The sequence below is a fragment of the Rhinolophus sinicus genome, linkage group LG03 (genome assembly GCF_036562045.2).
Source record: "Rhinolophus sinicus isolate RSC01 linkage group LG03, ASM3656204v1, whole genome shotgun sequence".
Taxonomy (NCBI): Eukaryota; Metazoa; Chordata; class Mammalia; order Chiroptera; family Rhinolophidae; genus Rhinolophus; species Rhinolophus sinicus.
Genome location: NC_133753.1, coordinates 176,255,812 through 176,280,173, shown reverse-complemented (window position 1 = coordinate 176,280,173; position 24,362 = coordinate 176,255,812). Strand labels below are relative to the sequence as shown.

Here is a 24,362-nt window from a genome sequence, read left to right as displayed (position 1 = left end):
CAGTAAAGAAGGATCCCCTGGCAATAAAAAATGCCATTGAGAAAACTCTAGAGAGAAGTCTTCAACTTAGGCTGCCGAACAAATACTGGGCAAAGAGACTGGTAGGTTTTGGAAGCGATGGTGCCCCCAGCTCAGAGGGAGAAAGCAACGGGGTGGCCCTGCTTTTAAGAGAAATTCAGCCACGTGTGCTAACTGTATATTGCTTTGCACATCATCTTGAACTATCTTACAAGGCACTGTTCCAGAGCATTCCCCTGTACAATGATGTCAGAGACCTTCTTCATAGGGTTTATCACTTCTACCACAGTTCTCCGCATCATAAGAGTTCTCTGGTAACTGCTTTCAAAGGCCTTCGCCTTCGCCCCGTGATGCCTTCTCAAGTAGGAGGCAGGAAGTGGCTTCAGGGATTACAGGCAGCCCTCCAGAACTTTCTCAAGGGGTATCCTGCGATTGTCCAGCAGCTGCATTCAGTAAGTGATTTTTGAGATGCTACACCATTTCAGTTTTTCTGAATAACAGAAAGAATTTTTATCGAGCAAGTTGCAATAATAATCTTGAGAACGATAGACCACTATTTTATTCCCCACCTGTGTTACAGACAGATGAAGACGGAAGTGACACCAGTCACCCGAAAGCCAAAGAACTTCTAGAGTTCCTTCTCCAAGCAGACATGGTCAAATTTGTCCATTTCTTGGTGGATGTCATCAACGTGCTTAGCATTCTCTCCCGTGTCGGTAAGAACAGAAATTCTTCCATCGCGGATGTATTTGCCACCGTAGCGTCAACACTAGAAATGCTCAGCATATATCAAACGAGGTGAGGAGTCGGGGATGATCTGAGCGTATGTCAATAGACATTTCAACTTGGGAAATCATTTGTCAGGTGCTTTTTCATTCAATTGTTTGCTTGGGGGACTTTTTGTTTCTCTCTAGACCAGGGCCCAAAGAACGTAGGGTGAATTCAGTCACACACTTTCATGGTTACTGCCTAGAAGGAAAAGGAAACATTTCTGATGTGAGGAACACGGTTTTAACACACCTTATCCAGAGGCTGCGAGGCTGTTTCAGAGATGCCAGCCAAGATGTAGTGAAGGCAACCATGATTGGAAGCTTTAAATTGTGGCCCACACAGATAAATCAAGGTAGCGTATGTGCACTGACTCTGAACCTTCAGCTCTTTGGCTGTCTGTATGAGTGCCTTTCACATATGTGACTTTTCATTTTGTATACGGATGGCAGAATTTGGAGAAAAAGAGGTATCCGTCTTGACTGCACATTATGAACCGGTATTGGAAGCTGCCAATGTGCACATCGATGAACTGGACACTGAATGGAGCATGTTGAAATCAGAGATTTACGCTAGGTAAGCGTAAGTAAACTAGTTGATATTTATAAATATTTGGGTAAAAGTTAGGAGTCTCAATCTTTTACGTTTTTCACGTTCCCTCTCAGGTTTCAGAACATCCGCACATTGACCTGGGATTTTGTGAATTCTGTTTACTTACACAAGTATCCAAATATCCTGACACTCGTGGACCTGTTGCTGACCCTCCCCGCAAGTTCAGCTGAGACAGGACGTGGCTTCAGTCATATGCAACGCACCAAGTCACAAATGCATGCCAAGATCAAGGCTGATGGCATGACAGATCTCCTGATAATTCAGCTGAATTCTCCAGACATTAATAACTTTGACCCCAGGAAAGCTATCCATTTATGGAATAGGAGAACACCATCTTCAACTGGTGACACCAGACCCAATTCAGATTGCTCATCAAACTCAGAAAGCCATTATGAAAGTGATTAGTCATATGATAAATACCGACTTCACCACTGATCATAGACAAAAAATTATTTCCAAAAACCTGAAAGTTGAAAGTAAAACTGTCGCAGGTCTTCTCATCCAACACAAAAGGCGTTTGGCACCTTCCAGATATACAAAGCAAAAATCCCAAGATTGGTTTCCCAGTAACTTTCTAGTCCTGCTTCTATATTCACACATTCTTTCACATTCTTTGGGCAGAGGTGTATACTTCTAAGCAATGGTGTTATTTTGATATCATCTTTCTGAGAGGTATTGCTAAGGGTTACCGGACTATGATTATGATCTGAATTCCTTCAGGCCTGGGACACAATTAAACTGTTTTTCCTGGATAATTCTAAATGATAGTTACATCAGATAATTAACTTAGGGTCAAATTGAAAGGGAGTTTCTTTTTGATCCATGAACAAAATTTGTAAGTTTATCTGTTTCTGTTACCGCATAATATGTGAAGATCGTATCACTACATGCCTGGGTTACTTAAGTAACAAGGTCAAATATTAAAATAGTCTACAAATTTCGCACTAAGGTCCCAGGTAAACAATTCCTATGTAAACTAAAAGTATTGTATTACAGTACTTTGCTTGCATCATGGCTATTAGTGACAGTGGAAATATTTTACATGTCTACCAGAATTTGTAAATACTTTGAGCTTCTTCATGGTTTCAGTAGAGTTTATTTACGTTTTCGTCATGAGGAACATGAATGATTTATTTCTAATATATCTGAAAACCAATGTAGTATCATATAAAGATGATTTTATTGAAAAGTCTACTACCCTGGAAAGCGTTCTCATCTCTGTAAAATTGGATACTCAGGTTTGATCAAAAAGGATAGAGAGTTTCTTTCTGAACAAGCTGCTGGATGGCTAAGCATATCAAAGAAATACATGTTCTGCTCTTTCTACCCAGAAAATTACCTTCCAAATCTCAAAATTGTATATTTGGCTTGAACCACTGAAGTTTTAAAAGGATTATTGTATGTTCCTAAACGTTAAAGGAAATGATGATGTTTATGTCGGACTTTTAGCAATGCTAAAAGTTTAGATGTATAAAGAAAAATTTCAGATGCTACGTTTTCACTCTTTTTATTTCTAAACAAAGAAGAATACTCTGGACCTGAAAGACACACAATACATACAGGAGTCTCTCCTGGGTTTCGAAGTTACCTCTATTACGGAAATTAGACACTTTTTAACAAATTATTTATTTTGCTTTCCTATTTCTTTTTAAATGCATGTGCATGCAATTTGAAATGAGAGACTGAGCAGACATCTCTGTTGGAGTAGATTAGTGTATAAGTAGTAAATTAGCATAAAGTAGATTAGTGTATCAGAACAAAGTAATTAAAAGGCTAGTGATCTTTAATAAAATACTTTGGAATAGTGAACCAATTAGGTGATTAAATTAAGTCTTCCAATCCCATAATTTAACAATTCAAATCTCCCTACATTTACAAAAACAAATCTATTCTGATCTAAAGAGCAAAATGAGGATAAAAATCTTACCTCAATAACTGTGGTGATCTGCATGTTTTTGAAGCACCTTTATCCCATGTTTATCAAAATATTTTACTTTTGTGTCCTACTGATAATAGAAAAGCTCAGAATTTTGTTTTAATTCAACCTATTCTGAGTAAAAGGTCAAAGAAAACTCCAAACTAATAAAGTCTCAGTATTTTGTCCAATCTGGAATGATTTATTATTCAGCAAAAAAAAGATATTTTGACTTAGCTGGGAAACATAATGGGAGAGCATCAGAAAGTTTATTATAATTTTTATGTATTCAAAATGTCTTATTTCTCAAAAGGTTACACTTTTAAATAATATGAATACAGTGACTACACAAATACCCATTATTTATTCTATTTGGGCAAAATAAAACAAATCCTTGTCACATCACTGAAAAATATGTTTCATTGTATTATAGGCATAATAGGAAATAAAACATTTACTGATATTCTGCTTGATTTGGTCACCCTGAACTATGGAACAAACAACTTTCCTAGTAGTTGGATGAACCTCACTCAACCTGAAGTAAGTGTCAATTTTGTTTGGGTTTCAAAGCTTTGAGAATTCTTATTTGATCAGTAAGTCAGTAGTTTTAAAATAACCAGCTCTTGCACAGTATCTAACATTTAGTAGACAACCGATAAAACTTGAATGAATGGACTTGAACTTGAGACACATACGAGTAGTATGCACATGCTCAGTATTCAAGGAATGAGTGAGGATAACAGTGAATGAAACATTATAGAGACTGAGGCTCAGCCTCTAAGTTTGTATCTATTGCTACCTCGTAGAATGATCCTAGTAATAGTAGATGCTTCTGGCAGTTCTTGCTTTTCATCATATTCTGTTTCTTAAGAATGTATCAGAAAACAAAGCGGTTAAAGAATATTTCCCTACAGACAGTAGAGCCCTTGCACAGCCATTGCTATCATCTTTATTCCTCCTCTACCGAGAAGGTACAAGATCAACTGGAGTCACACATGTAAAATCGTTGTGTAACAGTAAGCAAAAACACAAATGTCAAGGAAGCAAAAGGTGAAACACTGTCTAGGTACTGTCTGATGAGGATTGGTTGGTAGAATCCGAGGGAACATAAGTCAGACTGGTGTTACCCACCAGTCTACAATCCTACTTCCTGCCCCTGAGTCTCTGACTAAGAAACACGAGCAGGGAGAGATTCATTATAGACTCATACAAATATTCCAACGGCATTTCTTGTTTTCTTCTAGTTGCAGGAGTTAACATCTCTATTAACAGTAAACTTGGAGTTCGTGGACTGGCGGAAATTCTTGTTAGTAACCGCGCTGCCTTGGCCCATCCCTCTGGAGGAGCAGCTCCTCAAGACCCTGCAGAGGTTCAAGGCTGTGGATGAGGAGCGGTTGGGCACCGTCACTTTCCAGCAGTACATGCAGGTTGCTGTTAACCTCTGGTGGCACTAACACCAGACTACTTTTGACCTAAAAAGTAGAATGTAACTTTTGACCTAAAAAGTAGAATTGCTTTGCCAGAGCAATTCTGGTGCAGTACAGAATCCAGATTGCCGAGAACTAAGGAAGTGAATAAGTCTTTAGGAAGTGAAGACAAGAAATGATTCATTTTTGAGAAGTTTGAGTAAGGAAGGTGTGAGAGTGAAATCCTGTAACTAAGAAGGGCCTGAATTGCTTATTTTGTATCTATTAATTGAATTCATCCTGTTGCTCACCATTTCACAATTCTGGTAGACACAAAAGATGGAAGCATTTATAGTTGCTACTTCAGAAACAGGGTGATACCCTCTCGGGGCCTGTATCTCCAATGTATACCCCCATTGAAAGATCACATCCCTCCTGCTTCTCTTTTCTTTCATCATTAATGGATGGCATGCTTAAGGCCATCTCTGAGGTTCACAAGATCCTACAGTTGAGCCAGAAGAAATAGCACTTGCATGTTGAGGAGATTCCTTCAAACTGATCAAGAAAGGTGCTAAGCTGATTGGGCTCTGATTTATCTTCCCAGTAGAGCAATGTATGAATTCTATCACTGTCCTGGACTTACAACTCGCAAAGATGATTTTGTCTAAAAACAAAAACAGCAGAGCAAAACTGACTGTTTTTATCATTGGCTTAAGATTTTAAAAAGATTTTAAAAAGCGGGCACTTGTGAAATTACCAACCTTCACTATTTACAATATGTGCCAATTACACAGGATATCAATTTAAACATCCTTTTGCACAAACATGGGATGAACAAAGGGTGTTAGCAATTTTTACCAAAGCGCTGAGCTAAAACCAGAAAGCTTTTACCAAAGGTGTGAATTTCTTAGAGAAAGCTAGCTGCTGCGTATAGTAGAAACTCAGAAATACTTGAACACCACCTGTGTTCTGGGAGCAATTGAGTTCTGAGCTCTGCCCTCTCCTCTTGCCGACCCAATCCCCACTCCTCAGGAGCCCCAGGACGAGGAGACCATTTGGAGAGGCCCACCTGACCATCCCACATGACTTTTACAGATTTCCAACACTCAATGGCTCACATTAAAAAAAAAAAAAAAAATGTATGGGAAAAGTCAAAACAGCTTCTAGAGCAAAACTTTTTGAGATTTATTGAAAATGTCACACTAAAACAGTGAAATAGTATAATTGCATTACTGTTATGAAGCTCTCTGGGAGAGAAAGGCTCTCTACTCTGCTTTTTTATTTTGCCTGTCTTTTTTCTTTTCTTTTGACTAATTGCAAGTTTACCACAACAGCCACTTAAGAGTGTGCTGATTTCCCCAACTTCTGAAATGGAATAAGATACAGCGTTTGTGAAGTCAGATGGGCTGTGTACCTCAGCTAAGCAACACGAGCATAAAAGCCCATTTGCCCTTTGCTCCCAGCCCCACTGCAGGTGTCACATGCTGTCACTGTCATGTGTAGACGTTTAGTCACACTCATGTGGACTTCTTTGATGTTGAACTCTCGACTCATCTTCTATCGGTGAGAATGCATGTTATTATTATAGGCTTAATGAGTCAGACATTCTAAGATCCAAACAGTTCAGCACTTATTTTCTAAGGAAAAGTTAAAAAAATAAAAATAAAAAATAATTTAAAAAATTATGTGGCCACATTTTAGCAAGAGAGTACAGAGGACATTTCCATATTTTAAGGAGAAATCACCTAACTATCCAGTGAGGCAAGATGTGGGGGACTGAACCTTGCTTTTCAAACCCGACTATACAGGTTCAGGGATAACATTTCATATTGTAAAAATTGTCATGGATGACATTTTAAAACTCCTAAATTGTTTTCCAATTAGATTATTTTTTTCTTTGTAATATGACTCTCTTTTGCGTGAAACACTTTGAAACAGTTTCCCAGTTTATGAAATGTCCCATATTTTTAGAAAGCTTATATGAATCATTAGCTTTAAAAATCAGGGAAAATTCCTGTGCATTGATACAGTTGGATATGGAGTTGCGAGTTGCTTGAGCGATGGGAGAAAGGGCAGGAGTCCTATCTCAGTGTCTTTAGTTCCCCTCTAGCTTTTTTTTTTTTTAATATTTCCTCTTTATTAGTGGTTTTCAGCAATTTGATTATTGTGTTCCTCAATGGGGTTTTCTTCTGCTTGGGGTTCACTGAGCTTCTTGAATCTGTGGGTTTTTAGTTTTTGTCTAATATGGAAATTTTTCAGGACATTTTTTCAAAATATTTTTTCTATACCCTCTGCCTTCTCAAAATCCAATCTCATGTTTATTGTCTCACAGGTCACCGATGCTAGGTTCATTCTTTCCAGTCGTTTTTCTCTCTGTACTTTATTTTGCAGTCATTTCTATTTCTATGTCTTCAAGTTCATTAATTATTTTCTCTGCTGTGTCAGATTTGCTATTAATACCATCCAGTGTATTTTTCATTTCAGATATCATATTTTTTATCTCTGGAAGTTCAAGTTGGATTTTTTAATGTCTTTCATTTCTCTCTTCATTATGTGCATATTTTTCCTCTATCTCCTTGAACAAATGAAATATATTTAGAATAGCTAAGTGAACATAACTTTTTTTCATTCTACCCTCTGTGCCATTTCTGTGTTCATTTCTATTGTTTGATGCTTCTTCTGGCTGTGGGTAATATTTTCTAGCTTTTTTGCATACCCAGTAGCTTTATATTAGATGCCAGATATTGTGAATTTTATATGGTTGGGTGCCCAGTTTTGTGTGCTTTAAATATTGTCAGCCATTCAGTGACATGACTTGGAATCAGTTTTATCCTGTCAAGGTCACATTAAGATTTGTAAGGGTGCTCCCGTGCAGCCTTTAGTACAGGGCTAATGTGGCCCCGCTGCGAAGGCAGTATCCTCCTGGGGCTTCACCCTACTCCTTCTGTATTGGGAGGTCCTTGCACTCTGCCTGGTGATAACACGAACTATTCCCAGCCCTCTGTGAGTCCCAGGAATCGTTCAGCTTACTCCTTTACCGGTTTCTTCCTCCAACTTCAGGTATTTTCCACACACATCCACAGATGGTCTCTCAATTAAGATGTGAGAAGATCCCTTTGCAGATCTCTAGTTTCTTTCTCTCTCTCTCTCTCTCTCTCTCTCTCTCTCTCTCTCTCTCCCCCTGGATCTCTAGTATTCTGTCCTGAAAATTCTAGCCATCTTGACCTCCTTTCATTCCAAAATCTGTCTTCTCGACTCAGCAAGACCGCCAACCTCTACGTGATGCCTCCCCTGGCGCTGCAGCTGGAAACTCCCTCCAGGCTGGAGCACTAGTGAGGATCTTCCTTCGCTTTCCTTCCCTGAGGAAGTGTGATCTGAGCCAGGTCTGGAAAGATGTGTAGGTTTACATGGGTGGATAGGAAGTCACCTCAGGTAGGAGGGATGGTGTGAGCAAAAGAGCAAGAGTGGGAAATGGTCTGAGCAGAGACTGCTAGGACAGACAAGATTAAACTTTTGAGAAGATTGATATGGTTGCATGGTATAAGCTGAAACAAATAAGAGGGAGACTGGAAACAGAAACAGCTCTGAGGTTACTGGAAGGCCCATGACAGAATAGTGAAGTCCTACACCAGCGTGGCAGCAGTGGGAATGGAAAGAAGCGAGAGATGGACAAGGCATTGCCAAATGGGACTAGAGGGATTTGGTAATTGGTATCAAATATGGGCTGAAAAACAGGGATGTCATTAAAAAGTACTCCTTTGAGTTCTTGAGTCAGACAGTCAGTTACTCAACAAAGATTTTCCAACAATGTGTACCAACACCACGGTAGGTTCTAAGAACAGATAGCAACATAGACAGGACATGTGGAATGCAAGCTACTGTTATGGGTGTAGACCCCTCCAAAATATTGCTATGCGAGCAAAATCTAGGGCAATGATTCCCAAGCTTCATCATATGTTCCAGCAGTTAAATATAGCTGGCATCCCTAATATGTGGATTTTCATTTATAAGTTATACATGTGTACTACTGCACTAATACATTATACAAATTTTAAAAAATAAAATTTACAAAATAATCAGATTAAACTACATATAAATGAAAGTTCTAGTATTTTCTCCTGCATTCCCATGGATTCTGCAGACTATTTTGGAGACCACTGCGCTAGACACATGCACAAGATGGGTTCAATCTCTATGGCTCGTAGAGGAACAATTACATCTCAGCATAATACTTTAATTATTTCTATTTTTATTTTTTGTATAGGCTGGTCTATGGTTTACAGGAGATGAAGATACAAAAATTCCAGAAAATCCTCTTGAACCACTGCCATTCAATAGGCAGGAACATCTTATAGAGGTAATTACTACAATCTTTTAAAAATTTAGTACTTTAACACTGATTAAATGTTTTTATCTTTCTTCCACTTATGTAATTTGTTTTAGACACCACTGCCACCCTCCAATTCCTCTGCTGTATCCCCAAAGTACAGACTTTCATACTCACTCAGGTGGCATCATGGGAAGTTCTGAGGGAGGGGGCAGGGCCGAAATCTTAGGCAGAATCCTACTGGTAACTCTCTATGTGATTTTGGGCAATATCTACAACCTGGTTTCAGTTTTCTGATCTGTCAAATAAGCTAACATGTTATTCACCACATTTGTCTCTAAGTGTCCCTTCCAATTCTAAAAGCTTAGGGTAAGAACTGTCATTTTTACCAACACACGTTTTTGTTGATTTCTCTTTGATTTTGACTAACTTGTGCAACATGTCAAGGGTTTGCATTCAGTATTGCCCATGGCCCGTCCGATTATTATTATTATCAATAGTAATTATTGATAATATGTTGATAATAATATTATTTTAAAGCTCTATTTCTAAGGCCACAATAGAAAACAAGACCTTAAAATCTAAAAGCCACTCTGACTTCAGTGTAAATATTTAAAATAGAAAAGTATACATAACACAGCCAACCTCAATAAGATATGGGAAAAAGTGAATGGTAGATCTAGACGTCACAGCAAGCTATGTATATCGATTATTCAATTTCCAGCCAACCATTAGTCCAAAATTGCAGTACAAAATTGAACATGACTCCAGTTATAACCTTAAAGTATGCAATTTCCTTCAATTGGATGCATATGTTTTTGAGCATCTCTGCTAAATGCTAACAGGACAGCAGGTAGGAGAAAGCAGTCAAAGAATTACCAAAAAAAACCCAAGCTACAAGGCTGGCAGTTGCAGGGGCAGTTTTTGTTTTGGTTGTCACTGATTTTTTTTACAATATGAAACTAGAGAACAAAGATCAGTATTCCTATAAAGCTTTGGGAGGCCATCTCTATATGATTTTGTGAACAAATCTGCCAAAAATGTAAACAGGTTCTTACGTGGGAAGAAACTGGCAGTCTGAATAGCACTTTCCTTGCCAGAAGTTTTCAGCAATGTCATTCAAGGGCAGAGCCCTTTAGCTGCTCACTCAAAAACAAAAGCCAGAGGCAGACGGTGCTCATCATTCCTGAGGACCGAGGGCATAAAACAGGAAGGGGACTTTGGGTGCCAAGGAAGGAAAAGGCTCCTACCTGCTACTGCCCAAACGGCTGAAAAATGACATTGAGTAAAGGAACAAAGTTGAGAGCGGAGGCAGAACAATGAAGCCAGAGTAAGAAGCGCTCATTTGGGGCAAAGGATGGCTGACAGGTGCATGCATGCATGCGTGCCTGTGTACGTGCGTGTGTATGATGTCCAGCGGACAGAACAAGAGAAAGGAGTGGTGTTTCCCATCCCTCTCTGCCTCAGGGATTGGATACTCAGCATTACATACATCTTGGTGCTCTTCAACTGGGATTAAAAGCACAGATTCCACAGCCGACAAGCTGTGAGGTCTTACTGGGGTTACCTGGCCTCTCCGTGGCGTGGTTTATTTTAACCCCTCTCTGGTGGCATTGTTGTGGACAGTGAGTGATTGGCCCTACGTAAATGCCAGTCTATGTAACTACTAACTATGCATGGTTAAAGAATGGCTAATAGCTAACTTACTAAAGAAAGGGATGCAAAGAGAAAACATAAAACAAGTTTGCTTCTTTCCTCCAAATCATGGGGGGGGGGGGAGATGCCCCAGGAAGAGGGAATTCTGAGGGTCAAGATCCCTGGGCTCTTTGTTCCCAGTTCTGTGCTGACTCACTGTAGGAATTCCAGCAGGTCCCTTCACCTCCCAGAGCCTCTGTGTCCTTTCCAGGAGAGGGCTTGGACTACAATGTAGGGTCCCACCAGCTTCCCTGCTTTGTCATCTGTGCCCTCTGTGATCCAGGGTCTGCCTCAAGCCACACCCAGCAAGGGCTCCTGGAGACAGGCCATGACCACTGTCCATGGGCTTGGATGACCTCAGAGCCCAGGCACTGGCTGAAAGGCCCAGCTGCATCCAAAAAGGGACCCCTTGGACAGTTACAACATGCTTATTTATGACTATCAAAGTTCAGCAGGCCAGGTCCTGGCTTCTCAGCTTTCCACACACTCAATACCCAGAGCAACTATTCCAATATTTTAAAAATCCTTAGAGATTTCCTGAGAAAAGGCAATGAATTTTGCTATGTTCACATTCACAGGTGTTGTCTTAACCTCTTCTCCACAGCTTCTGTCTATGTGAAATCCTTCCATTACTTTAGGCTGTTAATATTTGTTGAAGCCAGACTCATGGTGTGAAGTACTAGCTATGCGCTAGCAAATCCCAAACGTCTATTTCCACCCCAAACCTCTCTTTCAAATGTTAGACCGCGAGATGCAACTGCCTACCTGACACCTCCACTTGTGTGCTAGTAGACATCTCAAACTCACCACGCCCCAAACTAAGTACCTGACTTCCCAGCCCCGTCATCCCACTGTTCCCATCCTCACCTAAAGCTCTCTCCGTCTCAGTGAGTGGCAACTCTGTCCCTCCAGTTGATGACATCAAAACCCTAGGAGTCATCCCCAATTCTTCCCTTTTTTTCAAACCCCACATCCAATCCCTCAGGGAATCTTGGTAGTTCTACCTTCAGAATATATCCAGGATCAGACCACTTCCAAGCCCCACTGCTGTCACTGGAACAAACCACCGTCACCTTCACCTGGATGACTGCAATAGCCTCATGATGACTTTCCCTTTTTCTCTCTTGTCTTGGCTCAGATTACAGGCAGATCATGACAGCCTATTGAAACCATCCCACAGCTCTGCTTTATACTCAGAGGAATAGCCGAAGTCCTTAAGAAGCCAGCCTGCCTTGCGTCTTCTGACTCTTTTCCCTCTCTCACCTCATCTCCTGCTATTCTGCTCCCGCCGTACGACTCCAGCCACACTGGTCTAGTCCTTGTTGATCAAATGTGCAAGGTGTTCTCCTGCAATTGGCCTCAACAGATCCTTCTGCCTGCAATGCTCTTACCTTGGATGTCCTGACTCCCTGCCTTCCTCCAAACTTTGTTCAAATTTTACCTCTTAATTCTGCAATCTGCCCTCCTTCCCACTCTTCACTCCCAATTCTGCTTTTTCTGGACATACTTTTTTTTCTGTGTTTCCATAATCACTATCTAATTTACTTAATTTATTGTGTTTTCTTTATTGCACATCTTCTGCTTCTAGAAAGAAAGCTCCTCAAGGGTAGGCCCTTTTATCTCATTCCTGGTGAATGCATTTTAAGCGCTGAGAACAGTCCATGCCTAGCACATCCTAGGTGCTCAATAAGTACTTGTGAATACTTAGTTATTCTCTCACAGTTTCTGTAAGTCAGGAGTCCAGGCATGGCTTCGCTGGGTACCCTGCTCAGAGTCTCTCAAAGCTGACATTGAGATGTCAGTGGGGTTACAGTCTTATCTGAGGCCAATTCCAAGGCTGGTTCCAAGACTGGCTTCCAAAATGGATTGTTGGCAGAATTCAGATCCCTGCAATTGCAGGACTGAGACCTCCAGCTCCAAGAGGCTACCTGTTGTTCCCTGCCACATGGCCCTCTTCACAACCTGACAGTTTGCTTCTTCAGAACCACAAAAGAGCATCGCTCTGGCTTCAAATGTCTTAATGTGGGGGACCTTTTTTAAAGGGTTCATCTGATTAGGTCAAGCTCAAGGACAGGCTCCCTTATGATTAACCCAAAATCAACTGATAAAAGAACTTAATTGTATCTGTAAAGTCCCTTTACCTTTGCCACATAAGGTAACTTACTCATGGGAATGGCTTTCCCATCACATTTACAAGTCTACCCACACTCAAGGGGATGGGACTATACAGGATATGTACTCCAGGGGTGGGAACCTTTGAAGCCTTCTTAGAACTCTGCCTACTACAATATTTTAAATGATCGGAAGAACATAGCAAGCTTTACCTTTTTTAAATGTCCAATCCATTGAGTTAAAATGAATCCTGTGTACCTACAGAAAGAGTCTCCATATCAACTCCTTTTATCTTTGCACATCTTCCTTCAATAGATCATATTCAACTTCTTTATTAATAGAAATAATCATGTGCTGTCCCTGCATAGCATTTATCAGAGTGGTTCCACAGAAATAATACTGAAGGCCAACAATTCATGTGAAAGAAATGGAAGAGAAACACCCAAGGACAATGCCGTGGTTACCTATTAGTGTCAGTCCCCCTTCTACTCTTAGTCCTGCTGGAAATCCCTAAAGTAACTCAGAGGCAACTGAGAAGACGAAGAAAACACAAGGTCCTGGACAAACCCAGTAGCCGCATCACGACTCCTGAAAAATCCAAGGATGCCTTAGCAGCCACATCAGAGAGTGTTTTTAAGCATCTCAGCCTAGCTCTGCACCTGGCTTACAGCAGACACTCGGGAAACATTTAATAAAACATTGGTTGATCCTACTAACTCTACAACTCTTTTCTGCTTTGTCACATAACAGATTTTATGCATTTTCCTACCAAAGTTATTTTTATTTAAATGTTTGTTGGATTTGTCAAATATCTGAAATGTATTTTTCCAATCTCCTGTATGTCTACCTAAACTTGCTCATAGTTGTCAGGATTGTCAGTGGTAGAGAATAACGTCTCTGGGTCCAGACACTTGCTTCTCAAAGTGTAGGCCAGAACCAGCAGCACTGAAATCACCAAGGAGCTGGCCAAACGTGCAGAACATTAGACTGCCCCAGAACCATCGACTTAATTAAAATCTGCGTTTCAAAACGATTCCCTAGGTCATTGTATGCACATGTTTGAGAAGAGCCAGTGGCCTCCCCCAATAAGGCCCCGTAGGTGCTTGGGGGTGGCCTGTGTGTCCCAGGGTTTGGTCTTGGCTTGGGATGGGGAGACCCAGAGAATATTAGATTCCCAAGGACTAACTAACTGCTCATGCTGCCGAATGCGTAAGACCCTGAGAGTAGAGCTAACCATCAGCTCGGTCCTTAGAATGAGAGAGAGACTTGCCAAACAAACCGCTCTTCAGTGGTTAGCACACATACTGTCTCCCTGGACGTGAGCCCACACTGAAAGAAGTCACATTACTGTCTATAGATTAAATATGAAGTTCAAAGCAAGGGGGGCCCGTTTAAAGGTTTCAATGCCTAGAGTCCTAGTGGCTTTACACATTGTTCCCTTCCCCTCTCGCCACTCCCCACAGAGAGGGATATACCAGAAGCTGCATGTTTAGGAATTAGAGCGGATGCTGTATCAGGAGGGTGCTGAGGACAGACAAATGGGTCCTTGGGGCTCCCTTTCCCTACTGACCATGTCCTCCCTGCCACCTTTGTTAGTGCATTCTTTCCTAAATGTGTTGACGCCACTGAATAGCATGCAATTTTCTTTAACATTAGAATTCCGAGCGGTACTTTTTACGTTTTTTACTTAGCGTACTCTTCACTTAGTACCATTCATTATATGTTAGTTTCACCGATTCAGTTCTCTGGAAGTGATCTTGTTCCAAAGCTGCTGGAGGGAGGGCTTCTCCACTGCCTGTCCGTCTACGGACTGCCTGAATGTATACATTTTATGTTTGGTTGAAATCCTTTTCGTATGACAGTTTTTCTTTAGGCTGTTTGCTGACTCTGAGATGGATCCACCCCGGCTTGACTACACACAGATGCTGCTTTATTTCGCTTGCCACCCAGACCCTGTGGAAGGCGTCTACAGGGCCCTCAGTGTGGCCACTGGGACTCATATCTTCCCACCAATTAAAGCTCCTACTCATGCTGCAGAAGAGGTAATTGTGTTCCAGAAATGGAATAGCACTGGGGTCTGCAGGGGGTGCCCGAAGATTCTAAACTTCTAACAACAGAATCTCTATTATTTTCATCTCTATATTTTCCTGGGGACCTAACACAATGTTTTACACCTACTCAGTTTTCAATAAAGCCTTACTCAATTGGATTAAGAACTGAGGACCCACGATCCAAAAAAACACACAATGCTTTTTGTAGTAAAATCAAAATTTGCTCAAAGTTTCTTAGTGGCATCAACATTTGCTCTGTGAGGGCATTTCATTTTCCATGAAGTGCTGCTCCTGATCAGTGAGAAGGACCTGGGTATCAACCCAAGGTATTTGTCACACTCTGTGGAAATTCTACGTGACCCAAGTTCAGGCCTTGGACACATCCCACATGCCCGTGACACTGGTAGTGTTTCAGGGCAAAGCTCAGCCACCTGAAAGCCACTGTCACTTTGTATCACCTGCATCCAAGGACAAAGAAGCAAAATTAATATCAAATAAAACCTCACATTCCCCTTAGATTTATTTCTAAGGGGTTACCACTCCCTGGCTTTTTTAGGTGGAAAAGCTTCAGAACAGGGTACTAACTAATACACTTATTAGGTGCCCATGAGTATGACCTTTTTAGTCTTGCCCTGACCTTTTGGGGACAGAGCTGTGGCCCTCGTGATGGAATGCTTTTTTCTGTTCTTCCTTTGTAGACTCAGAGGGAGAAGGGTGCTGTCAGTCCAAACTCCTCAGACATCCCAGATACACTTCTTTCCTTTTCACACATGTTTGTCAAAATAGAGTATGCTTGGGTTCTGTCGGGCGGGGATGGCAATGGGAGTTCCTGTGACAGCTTTCACACCTGAGAAGAAATAGACTCTTCGGCACAACCCTACATTTTGACCCTGAGCAGGTACACGAGGATCTCCTTCTCCTTACAGGGCCAGACAGATGCCTAGTAAACTGACAACTCGGGGCTCTGGCTCTTCAAACCGATGTGCTATAGATACTGCTTCAGCTCGCACACAGCGACAGAAAGTTCAGCAGGGCGTGTGGATTTCCACTAAAGAATGCGGTCTTCTTAGACAGTGGAAGGCCAACTTAAATTTTCCCACACAAATAAGGAATTGGCATGGTGTGCCTTCACTGGGACTGCATTTGCCACTTTCCCAGGGATGTCACTGCACCCCCTGACCTGGAATGGTGTCAGGCACCCCCGCTTTGTGTTCCCATAGCATGCTGTGCTCGGCCCCTCTCCTCATAGCTAACTAGCTTCCTTTCTGAGCAGGGAAGGGCCGTGTGCCTTGTTCTACATCCTGAACCTACTGTACCCCTGAACCGGAATTACTGACACAGAGCTCAGTAGATACACAGCAGAGCTCACTGAGTGGGTTAATCAATCAGTTAACTAGCTTTGTAAATCAGATCCTCTGCAGAGCCTGTGAGGGACACAGAAACCAAATTTGCTTCCCTGAAGGGACTCCGTCTAATTTCCCCTGTCTGTGCAGAAAAAAATGAGACGACGATGTCCCAGACATGGACGGAACACAGAAGAAAGGACAGCTTAACACGGGGTCTTACCAACCAAAAGAGAATTTCTGCCTTTTTCTCTCCCACCCCCCTATCTTTGCTCTTGCTATTTCCTCCATCTGCAGAACCCCTCGGGGCATCTCGAAGGGTCTGAGGCCTCCCCACTATCCCAGGCCTATTTCAGCCGCCAGATTATTCATGAAGCTTCCTCTGACACCCAAGAGCTACACTGAGCGCTCTCTCAGCTTTGCCCCCTTTATGTTCCGCTGGCAAAGCTGAGCACCATCACAGGCACATATGCATTTAGTCAACAAGTATTTATCCAGCACCTCCATGTGCTGGGAACACCCTAGGGAGAAAATCGGTAAAATATAGACTCCATCAAATGGTAATAAGTGCTACAGGACCAAGGAACATAGGGATAAATACAGAGCTGGGGCCATGGTTGCATTGTCGAAGAGGGTGGTCACAGAAGGTCTCTCTGTGAAGAGACCTCTAAGCAGAGGCCTGGAGAAGGTGAGGGAGACTTGCAGGTCCCTGGGGGAAAGCATTTCAAGTGAAGACAGCAGTAAATGCAAAAGCCCTGAAGTGGGGTCATTTTTCTCCATTATAGTTGGAGAGAAATGAGCTAGAAATGGTAAGAAAGGAAAGTGATGGGGCAGGGGGCTTGGAGGGCTTGGCAGCCTTGACTATGCCAAGGAACGAGATGAGAAACACTGGAGCTTGGCCATCTGACTGAAAAGGCATGGGATCTGTCTGGCTGCTGTGTTAAGACAAACTGCAGCAGGGCAAAGGAGGCAAGAAAGAGAGCTAGTAATTCAGGAGGGGGTTTGTTTACCTAGTGAATCCTGCTGCTAAGCTATTTCTACCTTCAGTTAGGGACATGTTACCCCAAAGGAGCTGCCACACAGCAAATGGTCAACTAATGTTTGTGAACATGGCAGGAAAGAAGGGAGGGAGAGAGAGAGGAAGGAATGGAATCCAGTCTCCAAGGTAGAGTGGAAACCAGCAGGCATTCCAGGCGGAGGCAAAAACAGGATCCAGGAAGCTGCAATGAGCCAGAAAGACCAGGGAAGAGGAAGCAAGTGCTGGAACTGTTGCCACAGCAACAGACGGCTGCCTGCGTGGGTAGCAGCCAAGCCAGCTAGCGCAGGGCTGCGTCCCTCCTGTCCCTGAAACCGTCATTCAGAGTAAGCTAGTGCCCCCGCCCAGGAAGCAGCTGCCCCCGACTGCTTCTCTCAAGAGCTCTTTTAAAGCCCAAGGACACTGCACCAGAAGTGACCCACAAACACTGCACAACAGAGTGAAATCAGGGTGAGGGGCAGGTGATGGAAAGCATGGGTCACACACCACATGTATAGCCCTGTTCCTGGCTTGGAGGGAACCCTGGGAGCTTCAGACACGCAGGATTCACCCGCTTCCCACATTCTCGCTCACTTCTTGCCCTGCCATCCTGCCTCCAATTATGCCACTCTGTTTCTGTGCCCTTTTCCAACCGTGTTCTAGTTTCCTGGGCAACCTCATCCCAGGAAGCCATAATGAGCCTGCTCAGAAATAACACCTCCAACAGATCTATATTCACTCCCAAGACACTGAATAAGATCTTTGCTGATGCTTTCCGCATAAACAACTGGAAATCTCCCTGCTATTTCTTATTTTCTTACTCTATTTCTGAGACTCATGCTGTTCTTCTCAGTGTGGTTCAGACCTGTTTGAATCCACATCTTGGGTAATTTAAAAGATGTTTAAAAGCAAAGCATTTATGAGTATGCACTAGTCCCAATGAAACTTTAAATAAATTGACATGTGGGGAAATGGTTTATTCTGGCCTGTGTGGTGTGGGGTTATGATGTTGGAATTCAGTAAGTCGTGAGCTTGAATTTCCCACATTTGGAAAGTCTTGCTGAAGTATCTTGGCAGAGCTCTTTGAGGTCCTGGAGTCTGAAAGCCTTGACGTTTCATCCCATCTTGTTCTTTGACATTTGGTCCACATTAGTGCCATAACTGACCTGTTCTGCCTCCAAGATGCAGGGCTGACCTGATTCAATGTAGAAATGCATGGGCAGGCACCATTCATTCCAGAGACAATTTGTTGGGAACCCTGGAGGGCTGCCTCTGAGACTTAGCTGAGTGTGACATAGTGTTTGCTAGTGTCACAGTCTGTACCACTGCTTAGTCGATAATGTGACTCATACAGAGTTTTGATGCCACTAATAATTGCTCATTCAGAAGCACTGGCTTTTCTGCAAACTTTTCTGCCAACTGGCATCCTGGTTTTGATCATGCACCTACATTCATCATCACGGTCTTTCCACGAAGACTGTCGGAGAGAACCCTCCCTACTGCACACCCTGCAGTCCCACCAGCATGCTTAGCTGGCTCCTTTGGTCCCAATTTCAGCCTCGCTCCCCTCCGTCCCCTCCCACTGACCACTAATTCTATTCTGTCCCAACCCCCTAGAGAGCAAAAATTTAAAAAGCATCCTGTGACATTAACTAGTTAAGGATTCTTCACTAAGATTTCAAGTGTTCAAATGGTTACCTTTCAGCTAAAATTGAAAAATACATTTATCCAATGATGATTATGCCAGGTCTTTGAACAGTTAGTCCCTCTCTAATTATGGAAATAGTGCAGAGAGGCCAGGTTCCTTCTCTCTTTAATTTTCGAATCGCCTGCTCATCTAACCTGACTAATTGTTTGCTCACCCACAAGTTCTGTCTTTAGCGTGTCCTCCCAGCACGTGTGCTACACTCTGAATAGAAATTCATTCATCCTTCACTCACTCAGCACACTGTTTTACATCTCTACTGTGCTCATTTCACTGAACTAAATGTCCTATTGCCCTGGGAAATTACTGACAGGCAGCCAATGTGACGATCTCCAAGTGTCCCAGGTGGAAAAAAAAAGCTAGTCTCACATTTATGCCAGGTAGCGTTTCTACTGTTTAAAATGGAGAAGAGTCTGAATAGATGACAGATAGATAGATAGATAGATAGATAGATAGATAGATAGATAGATAGATAGATAGATAGATGATAGCTATAGCGATATAGAGATATTTATACTTAATTCCAAAATCTTTACCTGATAGAGCATTCTCTCTCTCTCTCTCTCTCTCTCTCTCTCTCTCACACACACACACACACACATCTTTAAGATTAGATTACATTCCCAATTTACCAAAGGATGTAGAAACCCAGCCCACACAAAACTGGAGGAAATGCCACCTGTCCTTATTACACTGCCTGAAGACCCTACAAAGTCCCTATAGGGACTGACAACTACTAGAGGTTTAACCTTGTGCTGCGTCATCAACCTCATCACATGGGACTTACATGACTATTTGGAAAGAACTTGCATGACCTGTGTACTTAATGCCTTTCCTGAATTGACTGTGTACAGACATTGGCACCCTCTTTTTTTTTTAAGCCTAAATTAGTATTTTTTCCTTCCTTGGAGTAAAAAAGAACACACAGCTCAGGTGTTCTGTGATATCAGGACTGTCAACATTCTGAAGATGCTCATTTTTCTATGGCAAATTACCAAATATCAATGACCTCATCATCAGACACACACACACACACACACACACACACACACACACACACACACTACAATACAATAAATACAAATCTACTGTAGAGAATTTGGAAAATACAAAATAAAGTAAAAAAGAAATCACCTATTCTACTAACAAGAGGTAACTGCTGCCAACTCATTAAGATGTCTGTCTCTTTTTCTTCCCTGACAAGGAGAGATATATAAGAAAATGAGGATCCTTGTTTATTACTTTGTGCTGTTTTCTCTTTGCACTTATCCTATTAGCGGTTTCTCATGTCACTAGGTATTCTTTTAAACCAAAAAATTAATAGCAACATAGTATTCTATCACAGAAATATACTATAATTCATGTCACTATTCCCCCATTTTTAGAATCTTAGGTTTTCTACGTTTTCTGTAAGTAACACTGAATGAACATTTATATACAAAAGTGTTTCTGCACATAAATATTTCTTTAGAATCAATTCCTAGATCTATAATTACTGAGTCAGAGTAGGAATATTTTTCAGGCTTTTGGTACATAAGAAATTACTTCAAAAACAATGTACTCTTTACCATACTCAAAATGCCGGTGCCTGAATTCATGACTCGGCAAGTTTCAAAGCACAGTAGTAAGAATCCCAACCCGACCTTTCTATATTCTATTTGTTTTCTATTTTCCCTTATGAATGTTGAGTCAAGTTTAACCTCCGATATCCAAACAAATGTTTCCAAAGCACTTAGAATCTATCGTATACCTGAAACCTATGCAACTTTACTAACCATTGACACCCAATAAACATTTTTTTAAAAAAAGAATCTATCAAGCTTGAGAAACAAACTTGCCATAACCTCTTGTCTGCAGTCAATTTCTAAAGCAAATCCTGTTAGAACTTTGCATCAATGTGAAGAAATCTGACACCAGCTACACAAATTCTTTCCAGTGTCCATTTATTGAGGAATGCAATGTGCCTGTCAGTAAGCCAAAGCATGTATAGAGATGAGTAAGACACACTCTGCACTGAGTCCTCTCTGTAAACTACCAGCAGAATTGTTTCAGGATTTTTTTTTTTTTTTTTTTTTTTTAGTTTCAGGATTTTGATGTGATTTCCAGTTCAGCAAGAATATTCTCTACAGACTTCGTTTAGCTAGTTTGTGGTAGTCACTGTCATTCCATTGCATAAAAAGTGTGTGACAAAATTGGTGTTTTCTCAATGTCTCTATTACTTAGAAGACGTCAGTCTGACTTCATGTTCTCTTCATTTAATTGTGCAGACCAACTCCTTTACCAATACAAGTCCTATTGAGGAATATCCTGAACTTGAGGAACATTTTGTAAGTGAGGAAAGGGAATTAAGAGAAGAAAGGGTGGAAAAGGAAGAAGAAATTCCTGAAAATGCCAACACTGAAAAGATTTCCATGGAAACACTGCTCAAAGTGTTCCGAGGAGGAAATGAAGCACAGGACGCTAACAGATTTGCCGGCCACCTAAAGACAGAGAACATTTATTCGGAGGTTCGTTAGATTATTTCGTAAAAGGGGCAGCCTATACCTAAGAAAAGTTGCCCCCAATTTTGAGCATATTTTCATCGAATTTCTTTATTAAGTAAAACCATTTTTTAACACCTGCAGGATTGTATAGTTAATTAACTTTATTTTTTTTTCTTTAAAGGACTTCATAAAAGTATTTCAGGACCTGGGTGCTAAGAATCTGGAGCCAGTTGAAGTTGCTGTCCTTTTGAAGCATCCTTTTATGCAAGAGCTGATTTCGAGTTATCCAGACTATAAAATTCCTGTGAGTATTACCCAAAGGCATCCTAATTTGGCTGAACTCAGATTCAGAGCATGGTGGGACATTTCGAGTATAGACAAGCCAAAAGGGGATAAAAGCTGGACTTTGCCAGAACAAGGTCTGGGGAAGCTAAGCTGGTAATAGCATCAGGCCAGACAGGCTAGTCCAAAATACCCAAGGGCAGCAAGGTCAGGTACAGTAGAGATAGCTATCAGTACTAAGGATAGCACTCTCAGTACTGTGGAAAGTACTATAAATACTAAGGATAGTACTCTCAGTACTGTGGATGGTACTATAAATACAAGGGATAGCACTCTCAGTACTGTGGATAGTACTATAAATACTAGGGCTAGTACTCTCAGTACTGTGGATGGTACTATAAATACTAGGGATAGTACTCTCAGTACTGTGGATGGTACTATAAATACTAGGGATAGTACTCTCAGTACTGTGGATGGTACTATAAATACTAGGGATGGTACTCTCAGTACTGTGGATGGTACTATAAATACTAGGGATAGTACTCTCAGTACTGTGGATAGTACTATAAATACTAGGGATAGTACTCTCAGTACTGTGGATGGTACTATAAATACTAGGGATAGTACTCTCAGTACTGTGGATAGTACTATAAATACTAGGGATAGTACTCTCAGTACTGTGGAGCTGTCTCATCAGGACTATGTGACTACCTTGGAGCTACCACAGAAGGCTGGAGGTGACAGTTAAAGCCAGGTAAGTAGCAGTATTAGTGTTCTGGATCATTCCAGCCAATGACCCTCACCGATGATCAAAGAGTAGGGAGAATAAGATCTCCCCTTGCCAAAGAGAACTAAGGAGACCATGATGCCCAGCCAAGTGCTGACGTCATCATGGCTCATATTGCCGATGCAGTGTGGGTGCTCATGGTGCCTAAGAAAGATTGGATGCCAGTTCCATCAGGGAAACAGTGTTCAAGATGGGGAAACTGGGGACAAAACCCAGTGAGACTGGACCAACCCAGCAGAGGAAGAAAGGGTGAAAGGAAGCACTGCACCCCTGAGCTCACACAGTAACCAAGCAAGTTTCAACCCCATGTGTTGAATGTGCCTCCACCGTGGCAAGTCCCAGGTCTCCAACAGCAAGGGCTAACGAAGGCAGAGGCTGACCCCTTTCCGGGTGAGCTAGTTGCTCTGATCCTCTCACATACCAGTTGAAGAGCATGAAGTCCCCCTATTTGGCTCCTGCTAGTTGTTTGTTGGACTAAAAGTGTTTGCTGAGCTTAAGATAAAAGCACTTTCACTTTGATAAAATACAGTGGTATAAGATGCATTTCTCCTGACTTCTCAGTGATAACTATCTATGCCCAGAAATGAGACTATCCAGACTTAAACATCTTTTTACCTAAATTTATAGCCTCTAAATTGCTGATCCTTTTTGAATATGAATACCCGACCTTAACTTTCTCTTGATCCCGGCTTTCTCATCTGTTAAATGGAGATAACAGCCATTCCTATTTCAAGGATGATGGTGAAGATTAAATGAGATTGTGCATCTAAAACACTTATGCATCTAAAACTCTGACACATGGCGAGTGCTACAAAAATGACGGCTATTACGATTACTATTCGATACCGAACACTTACTACTGAGGCCAGAAATATAAGGATCCATGAGAGACAGAATAATGAGTACAAAACTCAGTTGCTGCTCTCAAGCAATCCACTTGTTTCCAAGAGCATTTTTACATGCAGGAATTACAAGAGAATGATCTAAGGTAAACCACGCAAATGCAATATTATGGGAATTCAAAAAACAGGACTTTGTGTGTGGGGGGGGGGGGCTAGAAGCAGGGTCTTTAAAGATGGCCAGGGTTTTAGAAAGTGGAGGGAGATGACAGGATGTCTCCATGGATTTTGCTGTTGGATGGAGAGAAGGCAGCATCCTAGGTGCGAGGAGCGGCCTGGGCAAGGGTATGGAGGCAGAACTGCATGGGAGCAGCAGGAGCCTGCCTGGTTGAAGAGCAGTCTGTGAAGGGTTTAGTGATCCCATTGGATCAGTAAGATCCGGCCAGACTGTAAAGAACCCAGACGTCCCATAGGGACACTTGAATTTGATTTGAAAAGCAATGGAGAATGGATGGACTTCTGAGCAGGGGCATGAAGTGGTATTGATTTCTCCATCCCTAAGTGTTTCTTTGTCTCTTAGCCATATCATAAAATTATGTCCCTCCACGTAACAGTGGCTCTTTTTAAAATTATTTGTGTTTGTTTAACTAGGTCTGAATTATTTAGAAACACAGTTGGCAGTTATTCCAAGATGCTGTCTTCATACATTCTACAAATACTTCCTGTTTGCACTGAAACTAGTATGTGCATGTCCCTTCTCAGCATTTTATATTCCACACTTTCATTAACAAAGACCAGCTGTTTTCCCCACTTAGAATGAGGAAGGCATAACTCAGGTCAACCCTAGCATTACTAGGGACTGAGCACATCAGAACTAGACAAAGGGGTTGAGAGAGGCCGATGAGTCAGTGTCACATGCAGGATGGAGGAGAGTCGCCAGCTGTGGGATCTGCCCCCTATTTTGCTTTCCTCTTGGCAAACGTCATTCTGTAGAAGGCGGGTTC

The 24,362-nt window shown here is 41.8% G+C and overlaps 2 protein-coding genes across 2 annotated transcripts in view; both read left to right on the top strand.

Annotated features, from left to right (window-relative positions):
* LOC109450219 (sperm flagellar protein 2) overlaps positions 1 to 24,362 on the top strand; it is a 159,206-nt gene that overhangs the window by 128,702 nt on the left and 6,142 nt on the right. The window contains exons 31-36 of the mRNA XM_074329218.1: positions 3,747 to 3,853; positions 4,558 to 4,740; positions 8,984 to 9,076; positions 14,716 to 14,895; positions 21,235 to 21,474; positions 21,632 to 21,754. Of these exons, the coding sequence (XP_074185319.1) occupies positions 3,747 to 3,853; positions 4,558 to 4,740; positions 8,984 to 9,076; positions 14,716 to 14,895; positions 21,235 to 21,474; positions 21,632 to 21,754 (926 nt within the window). The remainder of the gene's footprint in view (positions 1 to 3,746; positions 3,854 to 4,557; positions 4,741 to 8,983; positions 9,077 to 14,715; positions 14,896 to 21,234; positions 21,475 to 21,631; positions 21,755 to 24,362) is intronic.
* On the top strand, positions 204 to 3,569 carry LOC141570724 (zinc finger protein 862-like). The gene is made up of 5 exons (XM_074329015.1): positions 204 to 470; positions 599 to 816; positions 933 to 1,141; positions 1,239 to 1,362; positions 1,452 to 3,569. Exons 1-5 carry the CDS (start codon positions 369 to 371, stop codon positions 1,801 to 1,803), a joined length of 1,005 nt encoding a protein of 334 aa, XP_074185116.1. The 5' UTR covers positions 204 to 368; the 3' UTR covers positions 1,804 to 3,569.

Excerpts from the sequence above, each read along its gene's own strand:
- LOC141570724 (XM_074329015.1), top strand. The coding sequence starts at position 369 with ATGCCTTCTCAAGTAGGAGGCAGGAAGTGGCTTCAGGGATTACAGGCA. Across the intron at positions 817-932 it reads CTCAGCATATATCAAACGAG|ACCAGGGCCCAAAGAACGTA; the intron begins GTGAGGAGTCGG and ends GTTTCTCTCTAG. Across the intron at positions 1,363-1,451 it reads AAATCAGAGATTTACGCTAG|GTTTCAGAACATCCGCACAT; the intron begins GTAAGCGTAAGT and ends GTTCCCTCTCAG.